Here is a 22,612-nt window from a genome sequence, read left to right on the forward strand (position 1 = left end):
TTATACTACATGACAGCTTGGAAACATACATACACATAGAAAATATAAAACATTAAGCTGTTAAACATATTAAATATTTACAAACATTAACTCAGCCAACTAACAAAGCTAATACTACCTCGCTACCTATTAGTTAACCTATTTTGTTTAAAGTAAAAAGAGGGACATTTAAAGAGCAGACACAACACAAATGAGTTTTTAGGGTAAAGACAGACGTAGCTAACTGAATTAAGTTAAAGTCAGCTTGTTAATATGATAACTCATTTAAACTGAAGAGCAAAAAAGTTAGAATGTGGTCGACGTATTCACCCTGACTCATAATTAAGTTCAGCAGTGATGGAAACTGGGTACATTTTCAATTATATTTACAACCTTAAATTATGCTAATAAGAGCTACATGGCCAAATAATGTTAGTGAGGTTGGATTGATCACATATTCTCACCTTATTTGAAATATACACTAGCAATTATAAAACAAACACATCAAAACTGCACTGGCAAAAGAAGGAGTATTTACATAGACATTAATCATTACACTAAATATTACTAAAGACTTCCACTAACTTTCAGGTGCAGCTGTTACATAACAGACCAAAACTAGTGGAAAAGCTAACGTTACCTTGCAAAGGAGATAGCAGTAACTCATTTAAGTTAACCGAAGCATAAAGATAATAATATACGCCGCATTGTCCAGTCAAAATTAGATGTAATGATGTAAATTGGGTACATTTTGAATTGAGTACACAACAAATTACCTCAAAGTACCTCCAAGTACAGTTATAATGTCAGTTAAGTCAATGTAATCACATATTTCCACCTCATTCCAAATGGATTACTATGGATACTAACAATTTAAGTGACTGAACAATTTTTTCAGTGTACTAAAATGAGTTTTTACATCAAGTTTAGTTATTGCTAAACTTTCACTCACAGTCACTGCCAGGTGTACTTTTGCAGCAAAGACATTAGCTTTACAGAAAATGTTATTACGGGTTTGCCAGTTTTGGCGACGAGTGACAAACTTCCAGGAACATTGTGGCAATGATGAGAAGTTTGCCGCTACAAAACATTTCAGCAGATGGTTTGCCACCAGTTAGTAAACTTTTAGTGAATATGTCAGTTTATGTTTGCCAGCATTTCACAGCATTTCTAGCAACAATGGCCTCTGCCAGGCAGACTAGAATAGTTGCACAAAATACGACACTGCAGCAAATGTGTGGTGACCAAAACTGTTTGCCAGTGACTGATGCAACCGACTACGTTAGCATTAAGCAGTTTGCTAATATACAATATACAATAAAGGAAGTAGAATTTATGGAATATGGTTCGTAGCATATCCACTCAAACACTCAACTAAAATGATATTTAATAATTCTGTACCCAATGCTGTCTTGCTACATTCACATTATACTTCAAATTATGGCAATAATTCAAGGAAAAAAAACATGTTATCCTAATCCTAAATTTTTCCCTCATTCTCAATGAAGACTGTTAGCATTAGCTGAAGATAATGCTGTCACACATTTATTACAAAATATTTATACACAGTAACTATCTGCTGTATATCAAAATGCTGTTTAATATGCTGTAAACTGGAGAGATTTTTAATTAAAGACACAACTATCTTGCTATATGACCAAATAAGTTTAACTAAGTTAGCTTGATGTATACCAGGGCTAAGAGTTATACAGATATTACTGATACTTAATAAAGATAAAAAAGTCGCACTAAATTATTAGCTAGCTTAATAAAATCATCTAATGCAGAATTATTTGTTGCTATTTATTTATTTATATTTATTTATTTGTCTTCATATACAGCTACATTAAAAAATAGTCATATCAACTGTTACTTAAAATTAGCATTTTTTTTACAGGTTGGCCACTCTGTTAGTTAATGTTACGTTACAACTCATGATGCTACAATTCACTGCAAAATGAATCTTAAATCTTTAATAGCCAAGATAGCTCATCTGCTATTATAATGAAACTGATTTAGTTTGACACAGGTAATTAGTGAAACTTTTAAAATGTACAAACTTGGTAATGGATTAATAAATAATTTGTACAATCTAATCCAATCCAGTTGGATAACTTTGAAATTAGTAATTAAAACAGCAAGATACATTTCATCTATCTGTTCACTGTGGCTTAAAACACAAATATCCAAACTTACAGACCTCAAAATACAAAAACTACTGTCTTTTATGGCTGCTGTTTATCACTCTGATCTGAACTGAGCACCATCCTTTGGGAACCATCGTAAAACATACTTTATAAGGAGTCCAGAGGAACCTGTTTCCAACCCATTCCACCCGAGCAACAATCATCAGTCTAAAAGGCCACAACAACAACCTCTGCTTGTCCTTGTCCTATTTGCACGAAAGCACTAAAAAAGAAAAAAAGAAATGCAGCAGACATGGGCCTGTCAGCTTATGCTGAGTGCTAAGTAACTACTAAGATGGTCTGCGTGGCTGGTGGACCACCCATGGGGATCCACAGCATGGATGGTCAACTGGTTGTTTGGTGGTTACAGTATGTTCTGTAAAAAGAAGATTGCAGGTTTGATTTCTGTAGCAGCCATGATTGGTATTTATTCTGTTATTATTATGCACTTGTATGTTTTTGTATTAGTGTTTATGGCAGCCCTTACAGTCTTTGATATCTGTCACACACACAGCAGGGACTCACACGTTCACCATAATTAATAAAGAATGTTAAATGAAGTCCACGTAGTGTGTGGTTAGTGTCGATCAAGACTGCATTCGTAAACCCAACTACCGTGTCTAATTTATGGCTACACCTTTAATTCGCTCACAGTAATGACAAAAACACTTGTTCAAATAATCAAAATGTTGCTTTTCTGTTTCTTACGTGACACTGTTTAAACCTGCTGTTTGTATGGAAAAGTAAGTAGATTCATTTTGACAAGTTGGGAGTTTATATTTTATCTGCAGGACAGAGGCTTAGTGAAGCCAAAAGGTGAAATAATTTAAATGCAGCAGAAAAATTCCCGAATAAAGGTCCGGTCAGCAGGGACAGCCATCGAAAAAACAAACAAAAGCCACATGGGCAATCAGATTCACAGAGTCACTGTGAGAGCTGCATTAAAAAAGAATTAGAGTTGATCTTGTGACATCTGATTATGAAGGCAGCACCTTCCACTGAGGCAACACGTGTCATCATTACCGGCAGCATTAATTAATTGTAAATTTATGCCTGAGTTAATGTATGAGATGCCACCAACTGATGAAATGACATGACTGACTTAATCATGGATTCATTAACAGTCGTGACTGTGTGTGAAAATCCTTCTGCTTTCTAAATCATGAGGCCCAACTGATGGATTCCAGTTTCCAAAACTGACATTTTATCATTTAGAACAGAGCTGAAGTGAAGCCCAGATACACTATATGATTACTACCATTTTGCAAGTGGAATGTTCATAGCCGTGTTGAAAATGTCACACTGTTTTTGAGGGCAAACACCAAGAACACATGTCCTAATTACCCTGAGTCGGGCGCGACTGCAGAAGTGCTCAAACTTGCTGTGTTTTGGCAGACTGTCACTGTGGATGCTGTATATGTTGCATTGTGGATGGTGTGCAGCGCGCTGGGGCTCAGCTTGTTGAATATACAGTCATCCTTTAATCTTGCCACGAAGCATCGGATGACACATGGTCTCTGTGTTATTGTGCGGGGGGAAAAGCGATACATCAATCACACGCCTGTAAGTAGCGTTGCATCCTCTCCATCAGTACGGCTGCACTTGCAACTCGGCCTATTCATCAGGCTAATGATGAGGGCAGGAGACTGACAGCAGCATCGCTAACACCATCTCTTTTTTGAATGTAGGCGATAGCAACGGTGGATACTTTGATAATGTTCCTGTCTGCTTAATGCCCTTTCCGATCTGCTGAAGCAGACTGATCAAAGCACATCCACATTCATGCATCACAGGAACAACAGCGATCATACACACACATATAAGCACACAAACATGGGCAAACGAGAAACACTGGATTGTTGTTCAGCTTTACAAGCTAATATGAATATGGTACGTGAGCTTGCCTAAGGCCCTCGATGTGTGCGCTTTTGTGTGTGTGTGTGTGTGTGTGTGTGTGTGAGAGCGTGGCTCTGCTGAGGCGGTCTAATGCTGTGTGACTGGGGCCAGTGCTGTCAGCAGAGCAGAGACATGGACGCAGCACAAGTGCCTCCTTGCATAAATGTTGGGATGGGCAGGGCTGCTCATCCTCCTTTCCCATCGTCTGACATTTAAAGGTCCAATCCGCAATTCTGGGAGCTCATCAATTATGGGTTCACACACCACCAACCACAGCTAAAAACACCACAGAGTTTTAGGGATGCATCAATACCACTATCAGGTATCAGTCTGTCTCTGTGCTCATGTACTGCCACATACAAACTACCCAGATACAGCCACGCGTGATACCACCTTACAGCAACATAATGTTGTAGCAGAAGAGGATCATGTTAACCATTTTGAAAAGTAAAGCAGATTGCAACCTATGCTCTGTTAAATTGTTGAGAGGAAGAGTGGAAAAATAGCATCTTTAAAGGTCCCATATGTTGAAAATCGAATTTATTATGTTTTGCTGTTGTTACTGGTTACTTGGGTTGTCTGTCTGTCTGTCTGTCTGTCATTACTCAAAAATGGACAAACGGATTTGGATGAAATTTTCAGGGAAGGTCAGAAATGACCCAACGACCATCTGATTAGATTTTGGCAGTGATGCATCTCCTAGTCTGGATCCACGGATTTGTTAAAGATTTCGGTGTCATTGCGAGATAGCAGCACGGCGTCACTGTAACTATGACAACAAGCGAACACTACGTCAGCTGCCTGCTGACAATCACACGATTGTGATCCTACTGCAAATCCACCACTGCGGATTTATTGGGATTTGTCTGGAAATGATACAAGGAACAATTGACTAAACTGTGGGGGTGTTTCTGAGTCCCATCAATTCCCGCCTACATATTTAGGTCACACGATTTGGTATCCATACATAACATACACATGCATAACACACACCTGTGCTCAGCGCAAGGTTATTTTGTTTGTGGGTCCATCTATATTAAATGGCAACATTCTATGTTGCTGTGATTTCTAGTCATCCATAACTAATAAACAAATGCTGCATTTCTAAAAAAAAAAAAAAAAAAAAAAAATCTTGCATTTCTGACAATGCCATATGGGGGCATGAACAGCCTTGACGGAGTACTACCCTCTCTGAGTGTTTTTCTAGTTGTAAATTTGGAGGTGTAAAATAAAAGCTGCTAATATACTGAGACATTTATTTCTGCCATTCCTCTGGCTGTCAATCACAGATGCAGACAGTATGTTCTTCCTGAAGGGGACAGGAACAGCAGCAGCTCATTGTTTTCAGAGAAAAATAGAACGTTTAGAGCAGCCCTAAAACCAGAGGTTATAAAGTCCTGGTGAAATGAACCATTTTCTGGTATTTTGAGCTAAAAATTGAAAAACGCACTGAGGGGACATGTGAGACTTTGATTAATTTGCTGAAAAAGAGCACAACATGGGACTTTTAATACAAGTTGCACTGGTAAGAAGAACTAACACAGCACAGCATTCAGGCACTTTGCTCATGCTAGTAGCACAACCAACTGTGAAACAAACATTGTAGAAATGAGAGACAATGTTTGGTGACAAAACAAGGTCTTACTAATTCATACTTATTTTGCACTGTCAATTAATCTGGTCTTCAAAGTGAGAAAATTTCAGAAAAATGCTGATCAGTATTTCATCAGTAAAGTCCAATATAATATTTGTAAATGTCTTGTTTTGTCCACAGCTAAAAGATATTTAGTTTGCTGTCATAGAGGAGGAAGAGAACCAGAAAACATTTCAATTTAAGAGGCGGGTATCAGAGAATAAATGAATTCATTATCAAAATAGTTGGCAATTAATTTAATAACTTACAATTATTCAATTATACAATTTCCATTCAATTACTCATGACAGTATTATTAACCAGTACATTGCCCTTAATGACTATTAGAGATAATACAGGATTGTGTTGTCTTCTCAGTGTACTGAGTGCCTCTTTATTAGAACTGTCACGTCATAAAGAAGTGCTTGTATCAGTAATCAGTAAAAAATGCTTACTACACCACGGATGGATAGAAGGTAAAAAGGATATTTAACAAAACTGAGTAAGTATTTTCCTCGAAACACGTTTATCTTTAGACGTCTACTAACTGAAAAAACACAGTTTTCTTTACACAAAGGAAGATTGACAGATGAAAACAACAAGGAAATAGTCTTTAAACTTGCATGTGTATGAAAGTATGTAAGGATCTGTTCTTAGCATTTAGTCGAGCTGGGGTCCAATTGAATTTGCAAAAGTAAGGCTGATCACTGTAATTCCACAAATTAAAAAAGCTCTGAAGTTGCTCAAATGCTCTAAATCTGACCTGACTTAAATCAGAAACCACTGATAAACAAATAATTCCAAAATCAGACAAGACGATACAATTGTCTTTTGAGAGAGTCACATGTCAGATTTAGTGATCACAATCATAAATCATTGCTATTACACACAATCACACAAGTAATTGGTTATTAAATGCTGTCCTTCATGATGTAAATGAGGTGATCAGAGAGGTGCTGTTAGAGACCTGCCTCACTGTTCCACCAGACAACAATGAAAGGCTACACATGTTAACATGACTTAATAAATTGTGTTTTAATAAAACATGGGCTTTGTCTTCTTTCTGCTCAGCTGGCACACAGAGGGTGAGCAGCATTCATAGGTGTACCCACAGGTGTGATTAATTCAGTGTAATGTCCCCAACCTGAGAGCTGAAGTCAAATTCAACTGTCCTTCACTTCAACTGTCAGATTGAGGATATAGTAATTTATTCTTTTACAGTGTGTGATGGTAAAATTATACTGTTTTAGTGTATTTAAATCAGCTAAAAATATCCATTTTACAGATATTTTCTGTTAGTTTGACAGTTCTACAGTGTTTGAATGTTAGACTGTTGATTTAAGATATTTTTGACAAACTTGCTGCTAGATTTTCAGCATTTCTCTTCCAGATTTTTAAAAACAATGTAGAAGTGCTTGATGAGCAAAATGGGTTCTCTTATCCTATGACACACTAGGTGAGAACAAACAAACTTTTACCAACGCTCACTTTCATTCATTACGCCACGTGTCTGTTGGTCTGGAAATGATCTGTGTTTTGGTGGTGGCAGTGTGGCGGTGCATTTAAGTCTGTTTCAAAAAAGCATTAAGGTTTGATACCAAGCTCATGTGTTTATATGCTAGCTAAACACAAAGCCATTCTCTAAAATGAGAACTCAGTTTGCATGTTTACAAGGAAAAACTTCAATCTAACATTTATGTTCCTCTATCAAGGCAAATTACTGCTGGATTGCAGGCTGGGCCTTTAAAAACCACTGGACCAGTTGTCAAATTGAACCCCTGCTGTCAAGCAAGTGAAGAGTGTGCGTGCGTGTGTGTGTGTGTGTGTGTGTGTGTGTGTGTGTGTGTGTGTGTGTGTGTGTGTGTGTGTGTGTGCATTTTAATCTGTAGGAGGGAAGTGGCTGGTTTGTGTGTGAAGATGATCTGGTTCCCCTCACTCACATTGAGAGCAGAGAACGAGTGACGAATACGACCCCTGACATATGCAAATGTCTACTGATTCACACAGGCAAGGCAGAGAGAGAGGGTGTGTGTGTGTGTGTGTGTGTGTGTGTGTGTGTGTGTGTGTGTAGTGCATGCAAGCTTGTGTTGGTGTAGTTAAAATCTGCCTGCATGTGGTGGATGTTTGTCCGTGGATATTTCTGTCCGTCTGCAGAATTTAATGTCCACGTGTACACGTGCATGTGAGCATGCGCATAAATGTGCGTTGAACCTGCTGGGAGCTGTTGTGTGGATCTCTGTTTGTGTGTGTGTGTTAGTGTGTGAGAGGCGAGCTTACTTGGATCAGACTTGGAGAACGTGTCTCTATCCAACAGGTTTCTGAAAAACAAGCAAACAAAGAGACACATTGACATAAATAATAATTACACAGCTCTCCTACTTCAGGAAAGAAGCTGCAACTAGAAAGTTATTACATCATTAAAACTCCCCTTATTAGCTCCCTCACTGACCCCGACAACTTGTTTACCCATAATCCTCCTCTGACTTGATTAACCAAAGCCATTTCATCCAGTCATCCAGGCAGCGACATTAAGCAGACTATAAAATCATGCGTAAAGTGGAGCCCATTTATATTTCAAACATACAGAGAAAACAGCAGAAAAGAGGACCTATTTCCACTTTTTTTTTTACACTCTCTCACTGCCAGAAGCAACAGTGGAGGATGCCATCAAATTTATATGACACTCCAGTCTTTGCTCTTTGCACGGGGAGGGATAAATGCACCAGAGTCCCATCACGGAGCAGATGCTCGGTGCTGCTGAGGTACTCCACGGTTGAACAGCTCCGAAGGAATTAAATAAGCACATAAAGAAGACATGTCACAGCTGTCTGAGACCTGAGAAAAAGGAAATCGAGGAGCAGCTTGGGTTCAGGAAAGGGAGACCTGGCCTTTTACGTCACCAACAGTGGGCCTTTGTGGTTTTAACTGGGTCATTTGCTTACAGCGTCCAGGTCTCAGGGAGCAGCAGTCAGGAGTCCAACAACCCCCCAAGGGGCCAAAGTGAAGCCTTCATTCACTCACTCAGCTTGTACTCCTGCCAAATGTTACATTAGAACTCCACAAAGCTTTGATAGAGCCAGTCCACACGATTAAATAAAGTGGCCATCAGCAGGTAGTTGTCGAGCCATTGAAAATATTTTGCAGCACATTGGAAGCTAATATAGACAGACACTCATTCAGTGGACACAATAATATGTCACACCTTAAAGATGAATCCAGTTCATTGTCACAAAATCACAAAATACAGTCAGAAATTATCCATAGAGTTAAACTGCCATGTTGTTTACGATCAGTGAGCAGAGTTGCTGGATTGAATTATGTTTTCTGAACACTTACATCACTTCAGTATGAAATCTACAGCAGGCAGCAATTAAATGAGAATTTCAGGAAGAAAATATTTCTGTGGAAAACGTGCAAATTGGCAAGCACAATAAAAAAAAGACTTCCTTCAGGTTAGGTGATAAATGACAGCAAAATGCACAGCAAATATGTAACTAAATTAAATACAGACAGTAGGTCTTCACTCTACACATTCAGACAGTTTGCAGCAAGAACATTTTCCAACAAACCCTCTAAAGTGCTAAATCTAACATTTGTCATTGCTTCTTCAAATGGCTCAAGCGTTTGGATCATACCAAGCATCCTCATGGAACATGAACAAGCATGGGCTTGACAAGCGTCCATGGGCATTTTGATGTCTTTTTGTCCACTGTAAAGTCTTGACACTGTTGGAGTTCACTGTATTTGACATGAGTTAAAGTTGACCTGAGCCATACCACAGTTACTGAGGTGAGTTTCAATTGACCTCCGTAACAAACAACACACTTTTCTGCTTTTAGAGTCTACAGGGTAGATTTACATTTTTAAAAAGGGGTCTTTAAAGTATCACTTTAAGCTGCAATAATCACAGCAACATGACTTTGTCCTTATTGTGCACCGCGGACAGAGAAAAAGCACGAAGGGTGAGTGTGGGGGAGAGAGGCTCCTGCTATCATGCTAGCTGCAGGGTGAGCACTCTGTCGCCCGTCCTGTCCTGTATGACAAGCAGCGAGTGTTTTGAAGCCGTTGATGGCTAGTGATGTATCTAGATCAGGCACTCATGTTGTGCTGATCCCAGTGTGGCCCAGATGGTAAAACGCCACGCTCTGCTGCTTCGCTGTCAGGGCACGCCCACCGGCCCTTCCCAAGCTTTGAGAGCTTAAATAAATGATAATAGGCGATGGAATTGAGCCCAGTCATATCAGGCCTGAGTTTTATGACTGGCGGAAAGTCTGAGAGATTGTGTAGGAGTGAGAAGTGGGCGACTTCACCTGCCAAATGTGATAAATGTCCAATAAAAAGGAATACTGTACCCGGTTGGAATCCCAGAGGAGTACGAGTGGAGGCAGAAAACAAGATGCAGTGAAGGAAAAAAGTGTATGAAAGACTGCACGCAACTGTAAGTGCGTGTGCGTTTGCAGCAGGAGTGCACACACTTCTATGGATATGGTAACCTCCCTATGATTCATGTGCACCCGAGGGCTTCCACCTGGCCTTGATAGAGATGGGCGACTCTTTAAAAAGCCCTTTTCCTCTACAGGCAGCCTCGGAAATGTCTAGGCGGTCCGAGCAGAGTGCCTCGTAGTTCATCAAACATTTACGATAGCAGTCCCTCCTCGACACCAGAATCACATTTGAAATCCCACCAGTTACATCACAGCCACCTAAACATGGCAGCTGAAGCTTTAAATACCTGTATGTGAGCGTGGGAGACGGGGACTTCCATCTCTGAGAGCAACTGACATGAAATAATCTAAGATGTGTTCTTGAAAAAAAAGGAACAAAGGCAAGCAGGCATAAAAGAGGATGAATAGGATTTCATTACAACAGGGTAAAAAGTGCTAGCTTGTCTACCTTTAGTCTTCTACCATAGTAACATGCAAAAAAATAAAGACAGTGATGGGAGGAGTCGGAGAATGTATCAGCTCTGGAATCATCATCAGCTGACAACAGCAAATGACAATTCTTGACCTGCATGTTCAATTCAGGGTCAGTAAGTTAACAAAGGTCAAAAATTTGTCTTTTGCAAATAAAAGCTAAAATGATTTCCAGTTAATGAAATGAAAAGTAGCCGTGCATTAACATTTGCAAAAAGGCTCATTTTAAAGGTCAGTTTCCTACAGGGATTCTATTTACTTCTTCTTTCTCAAATCTATCAAATATGGTATTTGCCCAGCAGTTCCCAAACATCTGCATGCAACCTTATTATATGTGCATCATAAAAAAGCATCTAAAGAAAGCATATTTACACTGGATGTACCAGTGTGATCCAGAGGCTGGGCAAAGCTTGAAGGATTATACCAGTCTTTTGCAAGATGTATTAATAACTAAAAAAAAAAACAGCTCATTACTGCTCACAATCTGTATAGAAAGATGGACGAACCCTCCAGGACGTCTCCCATAGGCTTCGGAAGAGCAGTTTAAGGCCCAGTGTGTCTGACTCCTCCTAAATTCCAGCTAACCTCAAACAGGGTGAAGAGGTGGAGTGGAGCTGAGGCAGGCCACTGACTGTCCTGTGATGGTACCCCCATAACTCAAAGCAGCCACAAATATAACTATGTATGAAATATCATCTGGAATCTGGCAATACCAAGACATTGGTGGTGGGACACTGTATGACAGAAATTAGGGAAAATATATGCTTAAAGAATGCAACTAGCTGTCAATATTTTATTAACCTGATGTTTCACATGCAGTGGCCTACTTGTAGAGGTGGGAGACCCGGCAAATTTATGCAAATGGTGCCTCAGGTCACCCAGAGTCTAGGATTGACACTTTCTGGTTTCACGCAGGTGACCAGCTTTGATCTTTTGACCACAGCTTTTGAATAATTGCAATGAAAAACAAATCCATTATTTTGTATTTAGTTTTCATGCAAAGTGGGATGCAGTGTCAGCCCTATGTTGGAGACCATCTAGAAACAATTTCAGTATCATTAGAGAGGGTAAGATCCAGTGTTTATTTTGATAAAGTCTTAGTTAGCTGGGAGCCTTCATTATAAAAAGGATAGGAACTTTTTAATCAAGATGCAGGAGTGTGAAAATGTGAGAGGAAATTAAAAATATGCTTCATGCAGAAGTTTCATCCATGTTTATACCATTACTTCTTCAGTATTTATAAAATGCTTCTAGGAATAATAGAAGCATTTTACAGATAATATAAGATGATAAAAGATAATAATGCTAAATATGTAGCAGGCGGCAAGAATTGATAGGTCTCGGAAACACCCCCACAATTTAATCAATTGTTCCTTGTATGATTTCCAACGGAAAAGTCCCGATAAGTCTACAACGGTCGATTTGCAGTAGGATCGCGATCATGTGATCATCAGCAGGCAGCTGACGTAGCGTTCACGTGTAGTCATAGTTACAGTGACGCTGTGCCGCTATCCTGCAATGATACAGAAATCTTTAACAAATCCAGACTATAAGCTGCATCACTGCCAAAATTTAGTCAGTTGGTCCTTGTGTCATTTCTGACCTTCCCTGAAAATTTCATCCAAATCCGTTAGTCTGTTTTTGAGTCATGTTGCTAACAAACAGACAATCACTGCTGATCTGTCATATAACTCCGTCGAGGCTCCGCCACCTTAGCGGAGTAATAAACTATATCTATGCAAAGAAGAGTTCATGAGTAATTCAACAAGAGTGAACGGTGTAGAGATGGACACACAGCAGCATGCAGGTAACTATGACTACACTTTATGTAAATTCAAGATTATTTTTCTCTGTGACACTTCATTGCATAGACAAGCAGCTACCATCATCGGAAAGCGCAAGTCAGAGTTTCTATTGTTTTTGTGCTGCCCTTCACTGCAATGAATGCTTTGAGACCAACTGAACCAAGAAGAAGGAATATTCATTTGGTGTCTGTTGGGCTCTAAGGGTTAAAATGAGTTATATAAAAATTCACCCCCTTTACAGCCGTCCTGAATGGGGAAATGAACTATGAGTCAGCTATGTTTATTTCTGCTGTAAAGTTAGACATTTTAACATGGGGTTCTGTGGGGTTGGCTTTTACGACCAGCCTTAAGTGGTAAATTGAGGAACTGCAGGTTTTGGTACTTTAGTGCTGCTTTCATTTTTCAGTCCCAGAGGTTGCAGCATACTCACAACTTACTGATATTGTTTCTGATTTTTAGACTTTAGTTTCCATTCATTTCTCTATGATAGCACACTGGTCACATCCATTTAAGGAGACGATCACTTAAAATGCTGTAAACAGTAACTGTTATCATGAAAACTCCTAAATTAATTTTGCTCGTAATATTTATGAGATGCCAACAACTCTTTCTGGAACAATTCCCTAATATTCGTTTTTCTCCAAATGACTTAATACATGTTCTGAGATGGATGTGAGCACAAACATTTACAGCCTGTGTGGCTGCAATGCCACTGAAAGCTTTAACCCTGGCAGAGTTAGTAGCCACAAACACTAACAGGACTCCACAGGGGCACGAGTGGTAAGAAAATCATCCCAGCAAGAAGGCTTTCTTTGCCGTCTTGCTTCCTATAGCCAGAGAGTTTGCAGCGTGGGCGATTACTCCAGTCACAGAGCCTCTTGTAAGCCCACAAGCTTGACATTTAGCCCTCCAAGCCCGTGCACTGTTTTGCTTACCGTTAGAGCAGCTGCAGTTGTCTGTGTAGCTATACATCAGCTAATAAAGAGGCTCCGTCTGTGAACAAAGGCACACTAATGAACAGCACAAGCTCATCCTGCTGAGAGGATAACACCGGATCAATGGGGTCAATTGAGGCTAAAGAAACTCTCAGGGTCTGGCTGATCAATCCACCTTTGAAGCACTTGAGACACTCTTAACTTGAACGATTTTCTCAAATTCTCTGTGTTTGTATATGACTGCAGAAAGTGACATCCATCCAATAATGAAAGGAAGGAACACTGTTTGGCTGACAGAAGCCAGCAGTCCATGTAAATTTTATGAGCAAAATGATGAAAAAACATGGCAAGATGTTGGGGGCAAAACCCCTAATGTGCAACAATTGATTACCTGTGAAAGCAAAAGGGCTTCATCAATCCTTATCTTTGTCTAGACCTTTAGCATTAACCTTCAAACATGACAATAAAAACTGTAAGAAAATTCAGTAGAAAACCAGTCCAGGTGCACATATGAACACTGTCAGGTTTCACTGGCTGTAGTCATTCTTCCTGTTCATACAGGCCATTAAAAATGTATTCAAAAGTATGTAATGTAAATATAACACTTCAGCAGTCAATATTGTTCAAAGGAAGTGCATAGCGAGGTCTCTGTAGGATAATTTTCATTAGACAATGTTTCCTTTCTAAGCTGCAGTGGAGGAATAGCAAGAAAAATAAAACCTTTTCTGCTAAACACTATTGGCTACACCAGATTAAACTAATTTACATTAGCTTCAGATTACCTGAAGATAAGTCAGTTCCCCAACATTCTCACTTTCATCCCAATTATAGCAAGTAAAAACGTCTTCCAATGACTGTACTCACATTAGAAGTGACTCAGTATGTGCAGGCAATTAATTGCAGTGATAGTTACGTATTATCGACACAGACAGGCCGATTAGTTTCCACTATATTGATTATCAAAAAATCCTTTATGTCACATTTTTGGCACAATCACAGTTGTTTCAACACATCCCAAAGACACTTTATCAGACTTAGATCTGGAGAATTTGGAGGCCAAGTCAACACCATGAACTCTTTGTCATGCTTCTTAAACTGTTCCTGAAAAACATGGTGGGGCACTGAAAGAGACCACTGCATTCAGAGAACACCACAGCCGCAAAGTGGTGCACGTGGTCTGTAATAATGCTTAGGTAGGCGGTGCAAATCAAAGCAACATCCACATGAATGCTAGGGACTGAGGTTTCTCAGCAGAACATTGGCCAGAGCATCCACTGGTTTGCCTTGTTTGAACCTCTTCCAGGAACAGCCACAGGACCTGCTGTTCTGGAGATGCTCTGATCCAGCTGTCAAGACATAACAATTTAACCCTTGTAAAAGTTGCTAATCTCTCGATTTTTGCTTATTTTTCTGCTTTCAACACATCAACTTCAATATATACACTGCCAGTCAAAAGTTTGAACACACCTTCTCATTCAGTTATTTATACTTAATTATTTTGTACATTGTCGATTAATACTGAACACATCAAAACTATAAAAGAATACATATGGAATTATGTTGTAAACAAAAAAAGTGCATATATATATATATATATATATATATATATATATATATATATATATATGTTTATACTGTATAATGTATTTACTCTTCTCATAGTATAAAATCAGTGCCTCTTACCTGAAAATTCTGCATAAATTTCAATAATACTACTATATTGTGCTCAGTAGAAAGCCATAAAAGCATCAAACACTGGACACTAATCAACCTGATGTCTTCAAATCTGTCCACAGCAATCACAGAAATGCAGGCAAGTGGCTATGCAAAAGATGAAAGCAAAAGAACAGAGGCGGGCAGGAAGAGAGAGGGTTAGTAATGTGATGGCGGCATGTCGGCACTCTGAGGTAACCAGGTGAAGCTACAGTGGTTGGCTGGTGCCTTAATTAGACCAAATGACTGCTTCAAAAAACTCATTATTGCAGCCACTCAGCATGACCCCCAACTGGGCCTCCTGTGGTTTGGTCTCACCACCTGAGGCTGACTTGATCTGTCGGTTTTATGCTCTTTGCTCTGTTCCACCTACATTGTGAAGGATTTAGGGAACAATGAAGCAAGATGAAGCAGGATGGAGTAGAGAAGAAACATGAAATTTGTTAAGCATGATTTCATTTTCTAAAATTTATATTTAAACTTCAAGTTTAAATGGTGGCAATTCTGTGATTTCCGGTTGTAGTCAATGGATCTAACTGGTAATTAAGAAAAAACAAAAACAAAAAGGTATGAAGGAGAAAAAAAAACAATAAAGTGCAAAAAAAAGTGATATTAACATTAACAAACTGTACAAGAAAGAATTTTTACACCTCATTATTACAGTGTGCAAAGTAACTGAGAGCCATGCTGCTCTGAAAACACTCCCTCTCATGACAACACTTATTTTTAATCACTTTAGTCCCGTGTTCAGTTCACTGAGTGTCAACAGTTAATTAAATGACAAGCAGCAGATGACAATATTACCAGATACTATATATATATATATATATATATATATATATATATATATATATATATAAAAACAAGATGAGTAGTTTTATCTTATATTATTGAATATTTTGTTTCATTTCTTTTTTGTACATTTTCATAATGAAACAGCCTTTCTACTGTACAACACGACATCAGTGCAATATTGTCTCATGCATCTGAGCTACACAGAGATAAAGCTCTCCTGTTCACCCAGACAAACAAACATGCTCTCTCTTGGTTAAACACATGGACAGCTCTGCAGAATCCAACCACGCTTTATGTTCAGCAACTGTGCTGTTCAGAGTCTCTCAGTGAAAGGTTCATTCTGAAAGGTTCATTATCTAGCTTTAAAGCCCACATGTAACATATAGAAGGTTGGGGTTATTACGTGTCTACATGTTTGAAGGAAAGTGAGTCTGGAGAAAAATGGTGTTGTGTATCTGTTGTTTGCAGATCATTCTGATCAGTGGTGAAAGGCTGTTGCTGTTGTTTTCAGTTCTCCATCACCAAACTGTGGCCAGTGTTGTCAAAGTCAGAAATTGTGAAAACCTACACATCAGGACTTCAAGCCAACTTGGGAATTTTCCTAGAAGATGAACTGCGGCCAGACTCAAAGGAGGCAAAGCTTTAAAATTGAGAGCAAAAAATTCAATTTAAAACAATAAAAACACGCTAGTCAATGTTTTACAGATGTGTAGAGAGAAATAAAACACCTTGTTAAGATAGGTGTGGTTTTCTTCTCTTTTGTTCCACAATTTGTCTAAATGTAAATTGCAACAACTGAAGCATTTTTCTGACACTGGAACAGCTCATCTACTGTTGAGCTGAGACGATCAGTTTAGTCATCCATCCCTTGACGTGTGATTGGCATGGCAGCAAAGGACAATGAAATTAAACAATTAACAATTGTTTTTATTTTTTTACCCACAATAAAAATCAACCTTAGTTGCAGTCTAATAATTCTGCTTATTGCTATTATGTTGGCCGTTTGTAGGCAGAACTGAAACATAAGAAACGTGCATGCTCTTGATTCTTTCTCTGCTCCAATAAGTCTTTCTGTCTCTTTCTTCACCTTCTTCGTGGAAAGTGCAACATCGGCTGTGACACATCGACCAGCCTCTCAGCAGGTCAGCATCCAGCTTCAATACAGCCACATCAGAACACGTCAATTGTTCAACGGGATACACTTCCTACCTTTTGTGCCCAAAGGTCACGACTATCTCTCCGCTGTGGACCACTCACATCAGAAGACAGCCAACATGAGCATTGACATCCTTCTGCTCGAACATTCCTCCAAAAACCAAATGTCTGCAAGGTCCTTCCGATTGTGCAGCTCTGAGGCCCCTCCATGCTCACTGTTTACTATCTGCGCAAAATTTGGTCAAATTGGGTGTGTGTACGTCGCCGAGGCCTTGTGATTGTAGGCGATGGGCACTCATCAAACGCCTGTGTGTGTTTTTTTCTTCTCACCAACGCACCACATTGGACCTGAGTTAATCAATCTGTCATTTCTGCTGCTTGACTACACACGTGATGAGTCCAGAGATGGTTTGGATTTATTGAGTGAAGGAGGGCTTTCACTCAAGGATGGGATCTATCCAGACTGAATGCTTCAGTGGCTTTTCATCAGGGTGGGAATATCACACCACCCACAAACTGAGGGCTGGTAAAAAATTTGTTTTGATGCAGTTGCGGAGGATGTGAACTCAGGCAGCTAGAAATGCCTGCGTATGGCTGTTTTCTACTTAAAAAAATAATCAAACTAATGCGGTGAATGTGCCGGTGTAGTACACCAGTCTTTAAATTTTATGAGTGAAACTATGATTGCATGGGAAATCTAATTATTGAACTTTCTCATTTACAAAACAACTCAGAGAGCACAGTACTCCGCCAAGGCTGGTCAGTCGTTGTATCATTTCTGATGGCCGAAATCTTGAAAAAATTATTGGCAGAAATCATGGCAGCATAGAATGTGACCATTTAATATAGATGTACCCACAAACAAAATGACCTCGCACTGAGCACAGCCGTGTTATACATGTGCACATTATGTATGGATACCGAATCTCATGACCTAAATATGTAGCGGGCGGTAGGAAAGACGAAACTCGGAAACACCCCCACAATTTAATCAATTGTTCCTTGTATCATTTCTGACAAATAAGTTGATCGATTTGTAGTAGGATCACAATCATGTGATCATCAGCAGGCAGCTGACATAGTGTTCACTTGTAGTCACAGTTACAGTACCGCTACTTCGCAATGATACAGAAATCTTTAACAAATCCGTGGATCCAGACTTTTAGCCACATCACTGCCAAAGTCTAATCACTTGGTCCTTGTGTCATTTCTGGCCTTCCTTAAAAATTTCATCCAACTCCATTAGTCCGTTTTTGAGAAATGTTGCTAACAGACAAGGAGATAGCTTCACGGCATCACTGTAACTATGACTACAAGTGAACACCACGTCAACTGCCTGCACATGATTGTGATCCTACTACAAATAGACCACTGCAGACTTAGCGGGACTTTTCCGTCGGAAATAATACAAGAAACGATTGATTAAATTGTGGGGGTGTTTCTGAGTGTCATCAGTTCCCGCTGCCTGTTATATATTTAGATCACGCGATTCAGTATCCGTACATAACGTACACATGCATAACACACACCTGTGCTCAGCACAACATCATTTTGTTTGTGGGTGCATCTATATTAAACGGCCACATTCTATGGTGCCATGACTTCTGCCACAATTATTTTCGAGATTTCATCCATCGGAAATGATACGACTAAGTAGTCATGCCGGAGTACTGCGCTCACTGAGTGCTTTATTTGTTTTATATACAGTCTATGTTTCACATCTGCCTGTAACCACACTCATAATGTCCAATAAATCAAATCCATTCTAACATTAGAGCTTCACAAACAGCTAATCATCAGTGATTTTAAGATTGTTAAAAACTTTGAGTTATAAATTCTGCCTGGAAACCAAGAAACCAGTATTTTTTAAAAAACATTTACAAAGCTCCTCCAGAGTCATGAAAGAGTTGTTTCCCCAGTTAAATGGTACTGTTGGACTCCCGTAAACTGATTTTGAGGTGTAAAATTGATCAAGCTCCCCTTTAAGAGCCTCCTTACTGACAGACTGTGCAAGATTCATGTTTTCAAAAACTGACTTTACTATTTTCTGCCTTCTCCACATTGCAACTTCTCATTTCCCAGGTGTCAGTTCAGTCAAAAACAAATAATAAAGCAACAACAGTGTATAGTCTGGCTCCCTAAGACTTCTGCCACCAATCTAATATAAAGGAAGGTAATTCTACTTCTGCTGCTCACAGCAATAAAAATGGACTCAGCTTGCTGTACTAGGAGCAATGTCCCGGTTACTCTGGTAATGTCCCCATGAACACTTGGAGCCACTTTCTCCCAAAGAAATAGCACCTATGACAATTGCTCTGCAACTATGCTGAGTAATAGGGGCATTGTTCTGAAGAGACCTGTTGCTCTCGAATTTTCAGATGTCAGTCTGTGATGCCTGGATTCATGGCAAGTAAAATGACATTCATCTCTGCCATGAGATGGAAGTAAAATTCTTCAAAAGATAGAGATACTTGAAAGCTTTAAAAAAAACATTGAATCAAAACTACCTGTGAGGGCTGAAGCACCAGGTTGCCCAGCTTTACTGAACTTGGACAAAACCAGCAAGCTATCAGCAGGGCTGTGCATTAGAATAATTGAGCTTTTAGGCTGTGAACTACAAAGCATAATATCTAATTACACATCGTGCATTATCATTATATGCTCCTTTTAAAGCTCATTTTATTATTTGCTCCTATTCAGCATGATGAACATATACAAGCTGAAGCTTATACATCATGTTCCCATAAAAAAGAGCAGCATTTGGTAAGAATATTAAGGTAAGTCATAACTCAGAAGAGCTTTTCTTTAATGACTCCATCATTTAAAAAAAAAAAAAACTATTCTTCCTTATTTTGGAACAAATGTCTTCACAGGCTCTGATCTCCAAATCATTAAGGTCATTACCAGGCTGACTTCTTCTGTCCAGCCATTATCAGGCTTTTATCTTGGACAGACACAAAACAGCAACAGCTAGTTGATTTTAGGTCAGTGGAAATGAAATTCAGTCCAAAGTCTTTGTTCCTCTGTTCATTAATGTTTCCAACCAAGTTTCTTAGACTCAATTTTTCTGTAGAACAATATTTAACTCCTTCAAGATTTGAAAGCAGCGATTCAACAACTATGAATGACTGTAAAGGTTAGAAGCTGTATATCTACTGTGTACACACTATTATCACCAGAGAAGGAACGGATGCTGCTGCTATTGTAAACGTGGTATCCCATAATAGTTTACACTGTTTGAATCATAAGACTTTTCACTTTCAAAAAATGTATAATTTTGCCCAGTGGCATTAAAATCACTAATATTATATATACACTACCGTTCAAAAGTTTGGGGTCACTTAAAATGTCCTAATTTTTGAAAGAAAAGCAGTTTTTTCAATGACGATAACAGTAAATGAATCAGAAATACGGTCTCGTCATTGTTAATGTAGTAAATGACTATTCTAGCTGGAAATGGCTGATTTTTAATGGAATATCTACATAGGGGTAGAATATCTTGACTTAAATATATTACATTGTAGTCTGATATTATGGCAGATGTTTGGAGATTGACAGTTGCTTTCAGAACTGCAGCAACTAATAAAAAAATCAGGTAAAATCAACTATTTTGCTAATTGACTAATATTCTCTTGTTACAGCCTCTCAAATGAAAGTAAAGACAAACTCTCAGCAACTACGGGCTCCAAAAATATTCACATAATCAAAATCAGATGCAATTTGGTGTAATATTGCACTGATTTTATACAGGCGGGTACCAAATTAAAGGAAAACCTGAATAACTGAGCAGAGAAACAGAATGAATGCAGATGCTTCCACAGAGAGAACTGTGTAAGGCTGCAACTACAACGCAAAAAAAAAATTTCAATTAAAAAATACATTTTTTATCTCAATTATAATAATTCTTCGGTCTTCTAAAACAGTAAACAAATAGCCATCATAGTTTCACAAATTTCATCAATTCAATTCAGTGTTATTTCACCGAATAACGGCAAAAATTAGGCACTTCAAGTCTCAGCTTTTAAGCCAGCATTGCTGAGAAGTTTTTAAATGTGCTCAGAAGGAAATGAAAATTTAAACACTTACAGTGGAAAATGATCACAAGCTACCAAACACACGTTCCATCCTATCAAATGCTTTCTGTAATAAAAATCAAACAAGGACACGCAGAAAATCGTCACCGTGAGAGGCAGAAACCACACAGCGCTTGGCTTTTTTTCCCCCAAAGATGGTTTAAACAATTTATGGATTATGTAAAGTTTCTGCCGCTAATCGAATTCCGTTGTATTTTGAGGATTATATAATATAAATCGTATGGTTTTTTTGAACATGCTGTTCTCCACCAACATTATCACAACAGCCAAAGAGTAAAAGTCTTTAGAAAGAATAATAAGCATCATTGGAGCAGAGAATTTTGTCTTCAGAGATGTAGATCCAAAATAGTTAATTGACTATTGATCAGGTCAATCAACTGAAAATTAATTAGCAACAATTTTACTAATTGAATAATTGTTTGGCTTTTTTTTTTTTTTTAAATTGCCAAACTCTCCCTAGCTCCAGATTTTAAGTAATAAGGGTTTGATGTGATTGAAAATGTAATATCTTGGCTTGCTTTCAAAGGGTCCAAAATTTAATTTAAAGATGTCACCGTGTGCATTAGGAAATTGGAATGCATGTTCCCAACTTTCTGGCCTTTTATTGACCAAACAATTAATCTCAATTGAGAAATTAATCAGCAATCCAAACCTTGGCAGGCGCCCTGCTCCTCTGGCAGCTTGTTGTGGATCAACAGCTCACACTGCTGCACAGAGGAGATGCGAGGAGAGAAGGCTGTTTTCTCCAGTGAGCACATTTGTGTAGAAAATGAGCGCATCATCAGTCATTTAAACACATTTAAGAAGCGTGAGACCTGAGAAAACTGACTGGATGTAGTGAATCTGCTGCGTGCACTGAGCAGCCTGTGCATCCTTCATTTATCCCTCCTGCAGGAAATCCTCAGATACAGTCATAAATAAGGGGAATTAACACTATGATCAGTGGCCATGTACTGTGGTGCAAACATACATTCCTACAGTCCTGCATGTGACAGCTGTACTAGACCTGGGAAACTGAAAGCAGAGTGAAGACTTATCAGCTCAGACCTCCACCTGGCGCTCAACCAAAGGCGAAGTGCCACCAACAGTCGGAGAATACAGCTGGATTTCCCTTTTCTTCCTCACGTAAGCTGCTGTATAACCATTTAACTTCCACTACCGTGATGCAAAGACAAAACTGCTCTTTAAAAAAGGCGCATTATATGTTGAAATCCATCACAGAAAACTGTACTTCGCAATAAAAAATACGAGCGCAGCGACTTTCTGGTGCGTTTTCTCTCCACTATCCAGCCAGCACACGGTGACCCCCAGTTAACCACTGTCACCTTTCAAATACTAGAGGTTTTTATGCACACAGAACATATCTCCTGCATGTCGGTGTGCTGAAACAGCAGTAGTTTGCACTCACCTGCAAGAAACCGTGAGTTCAACTTTGGTGGCAGGTATCGCAGCGGTGAAGGGGTCTGCGTCCCCGATAAACGCCATATTCATCGAGCTGCTGCTTG

General features: G+C 39.0%; 1 protein-coding gene across 1 annotated transcript in view; it reads right to left on the reverse strand.

Annotated features, from left to right (window-relative positions):
- Positions 1 to 22,612, reverse strand: part of LOC111571170 (copine-8-like) — a 77,552-nt gene that overhangs the window by 54,745 nt on the left and 195 nt on the right. Inside the window, exons 1-2 of the mRNA XM_023274251.3 lie at positions 22,516 to 22,612; positions 7,972 to 8,012 (exon numbers count right to left, since the gene is read on the reverse strand). The exon at positions 22,516 to 22,612 is cut by the window's right edge and continues 195 nt beyond it. Coding sequence (XP_023130019.1) covers positions 7,972 to 8,012; positions 22,516 to 22,598 — 124 coding nt within the window. The 5' untranslated portion in view covers positions 22,599 to 22,612. The remainder of the gene's footprint in view (positions 1 to 7,971; positions 8,013 to 22,515) is intronic.

Source organism: Amphiprion ocellaris, chromosome 3 (assembly GCF_022539595.1).
Source record: "Amphiprion ocellaris isolate individual 3 ecotype Okinawa chromosome 3, ASM2253959v1, whole genome shotgun sequence".
NCBI classification, from domain to species: domain Eukaryota; kingdom Metazoa; phylum Chordata; class Actinopteri; family Pomacentridae; genus Amphiprion; species Amphiprion ocellaris.